Source organism: Ostrea edulis, chromosome 4 (assembly GCF_947568905.1).
Source record: "Ostrea edulis chromosome 4, xbOstEdul1.1, whole genome shotgun sequence".
NCBI lineage: Eukaryota > Metazoa > Mollusca > Bivalvia > Ostreida > Ostreidae > Ostrea > Ostrea edulis.
In genome coordinates, this window is record NC_079167.1 from 60,735,158 (window position 1) to 60,743,404 (window position 8,247).

At 36.2% G+C, this 8,247-nt stretch overlaps 1 protein-coding gene across 1 annotated transcript; it reads right to left on the reverse strand.

Moving 5' to 3' along the window:
• Positions 1-508: 508 nt before the first annotated feature.
• On the reverse strand, positions 509-8,034 carry LOC125671152 (F-box/LRR-repeat protein 16-like). Its single transcript, XM_048906651.2, has 3 exons — positions 5,734-8,034; positions 2,668-2,816; positions 509-1,493 (listed from the first exon to the last, which is right to left on the reverse strand). The coding sequence occupies exons 1-3, from the start codon at positions 6,834-6,836 to the stop codon at positions 1,345-1,347; spliced, it is 1,401 nt and encodes a 466-aa protein (XP_048762608.1). The 5' UTR covers positions 6,837-8,034; the 3' UTR covers positions 509-1,344.
• Positions 8,035-8,247: the final 213 nt, after the last annotated feature.

Consider the following 8,247-nt stretch of genomic DNA (forward strand, 5'->3'; position numbering starts at 1 on the left):
TCCATGTTATTGTCCAACACATTCTACAATTGACTTTAAAAAAAAAACAACAAACCACCGCATGTTGTAGTGCTATAACCCAGAACATTTTTCATTTTGTAGTAAATATTTCTCTCTCTTATCTTTTACATTCATCAATCTAAGAATTCGTTTAATTTTGGAGGTGTGCTAGACTTGTGATAAAATAAATAGCAGTAAATTGTTGTAGGTATTCCAATGTTCTCCTTCTCTTAATAGTGACGGCATGTTGACACAAACCTGTAAATAACGTACACCGTTCCCTCTAATCTCTAATCAAAATTATCAGCTTCCCTGCAGTGAAACCAAATTCCGGATTTCTTTTTTAATTTCGTCCATTTTTTAAGTTAACTGACTAGCTTCACGCTGGATTACGTCGTAATTTTACTTGCGTGCAACAACCGTAAGCACTTTTCTACAAATAGAGTTTTTCCTGTGAGCGATATAAACTAGTGGAAGCAAAATGGTTCTGTAGATTTATACGTTGACACTTTTTTTTTTATCACCAAACAATAAAAGTATAGATCTCAGAGAGAGACTTTCTGTACGATAAGCAGAACCATTTTGGAACTATTGTTTCTCTTTTCAACCCACGAAGTTTCAATAGATCAAGAGACTGCTAATATAACAAATATCACTTAGAGAGTTATCAAACGAGAACAACGACGAATTAACACGTAATCCCGCCTCTGCTCTTGTTTCTCTGCAAACTGGATACAAAACTGACATGCCACGGTATGTACGTGTTAATTAATGATCATCACATCCCACCCCTGTCTATCACATCTTACTCAGTTTGGTAAAATATTTTTCTTATTTTTACGTTCAACGATCCAAGAAGTCATCTAACTTATGGAGGTGTGCTAAACTTGTGAACAAACAACTAACAGTAAATTCTTGTGGAGTTATTCCAATGCTCTCTCTTAATACTAACGGCAGAGAAACACGATGTGTACCCATTGTGTGTATAATGTAAACGATTCCCTTATCTCCAAACAGAATTATCATCGTCCCCCGCACTGAAACAACATTCCTAATTTTTTGTAATTATTTATTTCCAGAGATAACAAGCATTCTGTACAAATTGTTTTTGAAAAGAGATAAAGCTGAAGAAAATTTTCAGGATATACAGCATATAAATTTTCCAAAAAAGGGGGTTATCGATGTAGTAATCACCAAATAGGACGATATGTAATCTCGGAATTTATTTCCACAAACGCACACTACGCGGAAAGTGTTCATTCACAACATTTCCAGATACAGTAGTCACGTGATCCTTATATGACATGTCACGTGATTATAATTCCGGGATTTGCCTGGAGGCACTTAGTCCACCACGAGACAATGGATCATATTCTCCCGGAGGTAGAGGCACACTTCCTGAGATGCGCTGGGGCAATTTGTCAGTTCCAGTTCATCTAAGTTATGTAACTGTGTTAATCCACATAACCCTTGACCAGACACCAAAGTGCACCCTGAAACACAAAAGATTTACCACAAAACTAGTGTTATACTACTCCATAGCAATACAAATGGCTTTTATTTTTATAGAATTTGTCATCAGCTTTATCATATCTGTTTTTAAAATATTGAATAAATGTAAATATTTTAAGTGTTAGCATCGCATACATGTACATGATTGGTCCTCAAATAGACAAAGAGTAAATAAGGGAACAGAAAGAAACAATTTTAGTGCATCATTACTGAGTACTTCGATAATTCACTTCTGCGCATGCTCCTTGCTGGAATTACAACTTTCGAACACGTGCAGACTATACCAAATCGTTATTGTCATCTGCATAATTCAATATCCCGCATTTTGGTAACAGTACTTGCATGGAATCCATTACAAACTATGAGTACTTGAGCACATGTTTCTTTTTGTATATGCCGTATCCATTACGTAACATGGTATGTAGGTTTCAGATAGCGATATTTCATCTAAGGGATCGAGGTAAACGGAGACTGACAATTGTATGCGCGGCATGCTGACGCTACATGTAAATGTTGTGTTCAGATGTTTGTTGCATGTATGATAATCTATACAACGATATCACATGATTGATACACCATGGATGGAACACAAAAAGGCAGAAAACTGGTGTAAATCTTGAAATCTCTTGACAAACAACCTTTTTGACTATATTAAAAACGCATGAAATGCAAGAGGTATTCAGAATTGACCATAGAAAGGAAGTTCCTGAATTTTCTCGAAATAAATTAATGTTCAGTTACGATGACCCTTACGTAAACGTGATAATGGAAGAATGATAACGATGAAGAATGCTTCATTATCATTGGTCACATACGACGCCGTTTACATAAATAGGTGATAATGGAGGAATGGAAAGTCAGAAATTATCGCGTATAAAGTGAGTTCACTTGGAAACTCGCTCTTCTCCTTCTAGAACGAGATTTGAAAGAAAATTTCGGAAATCTTTAGTCATTTCAAAATCCAATGCCCACTGTAGTCGTACAGAAAAACACGGTTATAGCAAACACGTTTATAATGAATTGACGTCCTTGTAGTTTTGAAATATATTATGAACTTACGGAATAAAAGTTCGTCCTTAGCACTTCGCTAGAAGCGTGTTTAACTGTACTTAAGATTAACATATTTCACCCCCAACGCATTCAGTATTTGTTTACCTGCAAGTGACAGAACACGTAGATTTCTCATCGAATATATATGCTTCAGACTGAAATCCCTAATCTGAGTACACCAGCGTAAGAATAAACGACGTAGTGACGTCATCGTGGACAAGTACCCCACACCAATGTCTGTAATCCGAGAGCACCTGTTAATCAAAGAAAATTAATGTCGTTACATGTAATTATACCGTAATAACACATCAAATAAGAAAACGTGAAACCTACGTTTCTTGCGTTGACAATCCACACCTCATAATGATTAATTATAGAGATTGAATTTGCAAGCAACACGTATTCAGCACTTCAGGGTCGTCATAAGTTTACTTCCTCTTTTATGAAAGCAAGAATTCCAACATTTTACTTGATAGCTTATGTTGGTTTGCTTTACATTGTAGCATTTTAAAAGCCTGGGTTTTGATGTCCCCGAGATCTCGGAGGGTATTGTTTTTGTCCTGTCTGCCATTCTGTCCGAATCTTAACTTTTGAACTGTGACTAGTAAGGCTCTCATATTTTATCTGTGCATTCATTGTGACAAGACCTTTCTTCTGGTAACAACGTTTTTAATCTTATGAGTTTGAATTTTGTCTTACTTTTAAGCAAAGCTATCCTATTCAATTACTACTCATTACAAGACCTTTCTTTTGATATCATGATCTTGTAATCTTGGAGTCTGACCCAAAGAAGAAAGGTGAACAAGCGAAAAAAAATGTCTATTCAATGAAATACACACTATAAATATATTTGTTAACATATTTTTTCTCGTGAAAAACTTATTTGTATTGTTTGACAATACATCTTTTTAGAAATCGGTTATCAGATGGAATATATTAGCCACCAAAACAAATTACATGATCTACTTGCACACCACCTTTGTGTCCAGCGGTTTAGACCACTCTTATCAACTTCTTACAATATTTATTGGAATTTAAATCATGCATGATATACCGTCTTCAATGTAAGGAACTTGGAATATATTTTACAAAACGCTGTTATTTTGTTTAAGATTTATACATCACTCGTGTATGGTGGGTCATTACTCCATCTTTTTGAAGACTGAAAAATGTACGCTTTTAGTTTTTCTATAAGTATTTGATTACAAAATATGGAGAGTCGACCCAACCATGTTGAATTTAACTAAACTCGACTACAAATTTTGACTGTTCTCATTTTCACATACCAATATTTCAAATATTCTAATTGCTTTTATTTACAACCTTTGGTAAATATACATACTTTAAAATTAATTGGCGAATTCTAAGTCTTTTTGAGGGTGACTTTATTTTTGTCTTTCCTATCCACCCACTCGTAAGGCCTTCTCTGGCCTTGTTCACCCATCTTCTTCAAAACGCGTTCTTTTGAATGATGTGTGATATGGCTCTCATATGAAAAACAGGAACTTTCTTTTGGTACCAAAATTAGTGACCTTGGAGTTTGGCCTACTTTTGATAAAAGTTAACCTGAACTATTCAATATTTTGAAAATAGATTCCTTTCCTTTGTTTATTTGCTGTCATCGAGGGGCGTTGTGTTTCACAAACACATTATGATTTGCTTCTTCGTGTTATTGATTTAGGAATTCCCTTTGTCTTCTTTTGATTAATTCCGATTCCCTACAATATGCAAATTAAAGTTTGGGGGAGTTTTTTTTTCTACATTTACAATCAAAAATAGGATATTATAACTCTAAAGCACACAATTTTTATGCGTGTCAAACCTTGTGGTTGTTATAATTGCCAATGACAAAAATATCCGAACACCTCTCTGTTTTGTGAGTATCTTTGCGATTTTTTATGCATATTTTTCCGATACGACGTCTCTCAAGGAAATCTAAGAGCATGCATTCCGCTTTGTTTATGATCGAGCGGTTGCCTGCGCCCACTTCAACAAGAGACGTTCCCCATACCTATGTTATCATATTTATACCTTCCGTAGGTATTTTAAGAAGTCAGTACCTATATCCATCGTTTCGTTCCGATTGAAAATAGACATAGTTTTTGTAAGAAAACTTGCCAAAGGTCGGTATCACCTGTTTCGTTACTCGCGGTCATTGCATACACATTCCAGCCTCCGGCGGCTGCACTATTACGATAAAAACATAGTATTTTATCTTGTTCTCATTTCAACACTTGGAGAAGCTTATTGCCTACAAATTTTTGGGAGATGTAATGTCTCTGTTCTTTGGTATCATGAGAAAAATCGATAAGGTACATTATTAAAGTGAAGCCAAGTTTGAAGCAAGCCGTGAGTCATAGCCGATAGTCGATACGTAACGAGGTCGAAACACTTTGATTCGAGGAAAGGGACCTTCGTTGATATCACCGATGTTGGTCTATTTTTGGCCAGGGGAACATCAATATAAGGATGGTTTGCAACCACAAAATATTCTATATAGTATTGATCGTGCTTTTATCAGCAGATGATGTATTTTGGTCAATGAATGTGCTTTTACGCTCTTTCGATCCTGTACCCAGTAAAACAAAACATCATCCTCGCATCGATTTCAGCTCGGTACCACCATCCCGAATTGAATAGATTATTGGTTTTGATGCGGATATTTTAAGAAACGCTGAACGAAATAAAATAATAACATGATTATTGGGAAGTTATTGATTTTCTGACATTTATTGGAGTTGTTTCTAGTTATTTTTGTTTGCTGTTTGGATTATACGCCATGGAATCGCCTATAAATCTTCTACAGATACATATTCCTCGATTTTTGTTTAGAATTTTGATTAAAATTGCATGAACATTTATTTTTAAGAGGGTTTTTCATCAAAAGTTTGCTCTAGCTAATATTTCTTTGGTTTTGTTTCATATCATTAACATGTTTTGAATGCAAATTTTCCGATTGTATGTTGTCTATAGTCGTCATTGTTGAGACAACCAATTTTTGTAAGACCATATTTGCATAAATGCATTAGTAGGCCGAGAATTTGTCCCAAAGAGAAGCTTTAAAGGCATGCATCGGCTGCTGAGTATCGAACGTCTGCAAGTGATCAGGAGTCATAACCTCATATTTGTAAATACTGAGGTGTTCAAGAGCTATAAATTTTCAGTATGTACCTGTCAAGAATGAGTTCTTCCAGTTGGCTTAAATCACAGGCAATGTACTCTAGTGACGCATCGGTAATACGAGGGCACCATGAGAGGTCCAGAGAACGAAGTTTTCTGAGATTTTCAGCGATGAGTTCTACCCCATCGTCCGTTATTTTGCTGCAACCCGACATGCTCAAGACAGTCAAATTCGGCAAGGAATGTACAATGTTAACAATACCATGATTTGTGATCTCCCAGCAGGAATGTAATCTTAAAATTGACAGAATGTATCCCTGTTTGGCGCTAAAGAAGGCCAAAGAAGCATCAGTCACGTGATAGGCCTGAAGATTGAGTTCGAATAGAGACGGAAGTAGCTGTGCGATGGCTCCTACAGTGTCATCAGCAACGTTAATGCAGTCACTAATTGTCAGAGACACTATTTTAGGATTCAGACAGGACCATAAACCCGTCTCCGTTATTTCGTTACAACCTGACAGTTCAACCTTATACAAACAAGGCAGTTTCTTAAATAAGATCTCCATACCCGTATCAGTCACATTTGAGCAGCGTAGACTTATGGCTTTTATTTGTTTTTTGAAAGTTTGAAAATGAGCAACAAAATCCGAAACTTCGTTGTCAGTAGCGCCAAAGAGACAGACATTGTCGAACCCCCGCTGTTGAAGGCTCTCGTAGAATTTGCTCCTTTGGTCATCAATACGGCTAAGGTCACGGCAAATGATAATGGGGGTCACATCCACCCAGAATTTGGGATGATATAACACATTTCTCCACAATTTGCACACCTGGCACAACGTTCCTCGTTCTTCTGGGGCAAAATAGAAAAAGAACTTGGCCAAAAATCGTTCATCTGTGAATAGATCCAAAATAGTATCCGGTTGGCTCTTGCTGAATAAACTCCGAATTTTTCTTGCAATAAGCGGTTTGGGGGATCGTACAATTCTCACATTCATGGCCCCACTGCCGTTCACATTGAACCTCTGGGTCAGCTGACTGTCTCGCCCACCCTGGGGTCCCTGGTTGCTGTTTTGTTGCGCTTGCTGGTCGCTCCTGAATCGCAGTCCACGGATTCCATTTGATATCTCCATGTAAGCTCTTTTGATTGTCGACATATTCCATTAACTCAGTTCCGTTAAATGAATGCGGATATATAGTTATTTATGGCGTTCAAGGATCCGACATTTGGCAGGATGGAACACACATTAAAATAAGTACACTATCCTCAATGTTAAATCATAATCGCCACTGTATGACCATTAACGCGCTTTTGAAAACATTATTATTATCGGAGTTTTAAAGGAACACTTCTAAACACGCATTGCAGTATTCGCATCTCATTCTCTTATTGATTCAAGTTTCATGCTGATACACGCTGGAGTAAAACTCAAATGAAAGCATTTCGAATGTTTTAACTTGAGACACCATGCCACCGTCATGAGCGACTCAACTCTTGTGCCAAGGTTGTGAAATACGCCAATCGATATGAAATTATCATCTCATACCCTTTGTATCAGAGCGCACACGCGTTTAACTGTTCAAAGTTACATCCAATTTCTTGACATGCCAATCGCAGAGTTACTAAATTGTATTCCATCTCGCCGTTATGTCAGCACTGTGAAACCACTTCGAGTAAATAATTTATATAGATAAATATTACTTCACATGAATATGTTAATTTCTTTCTTGGTAAAGGACTACGCAGTAATAGTGAAATGTCAAACACAAAGTGCCTCGTGCGGGCAGCACAGAAACACAGGAGAACGCACATCTCGTACTTGATTAGTCAGAACAATATCGATTTTGACGAATGAAAGACACCAAATTCAATACGTTTTACCCGATAAACATGAATTATGCATTAAACAATGTAATATTCATTCTACAGTAAATATACCACCCCATGCCTTGAAGAATTATTCTCACCAGCAGTTACGTAAATTAATTATTTAAATGCGATTATAAACATGAGAATCATCTCAATACCTTAGGAAATCGCTATGTAGAAAAAAAAAAGATGTGTACATCTTATAGAATTAAGAGTAATTATGTATTTCAAAGAAAATTAAAATGATTGCATGTAAGGCCTAACATAGCAAGTTTGTGTATATATCCGTACATATACGAATGCACTACAAAAAAGTACTTGTACTGCCAGCATTCAAGAATAGGTATGATTATTCTTTTTGTGTGATATTTTGAATACGTTTTCTTTTTAAAATATAGGCTGATGTGGGTTGGGTTTTTTTTTTTTTTCGAGTATCATGTTTGTTTTTGTATCCATCTTTTTTGTAAATTAAAAAAAGAAAAAGAAAGAAAGGGGGGAAAAAAAGATAGAATACCTAACCCACACACACTTTACGTTATCTAATTACGAAATTCTTTTCTTTTACAGCTATTAATTTCTTTACTATGACCCGAGTAGTTGTTCCTCTGGATAAGGGGCACCATTTCTATCGTTACCAGCTGCACTCTTAGCAATGTATCAACAAAGTTCACATCTGATTATCAAGAGAGAGGAAAAAA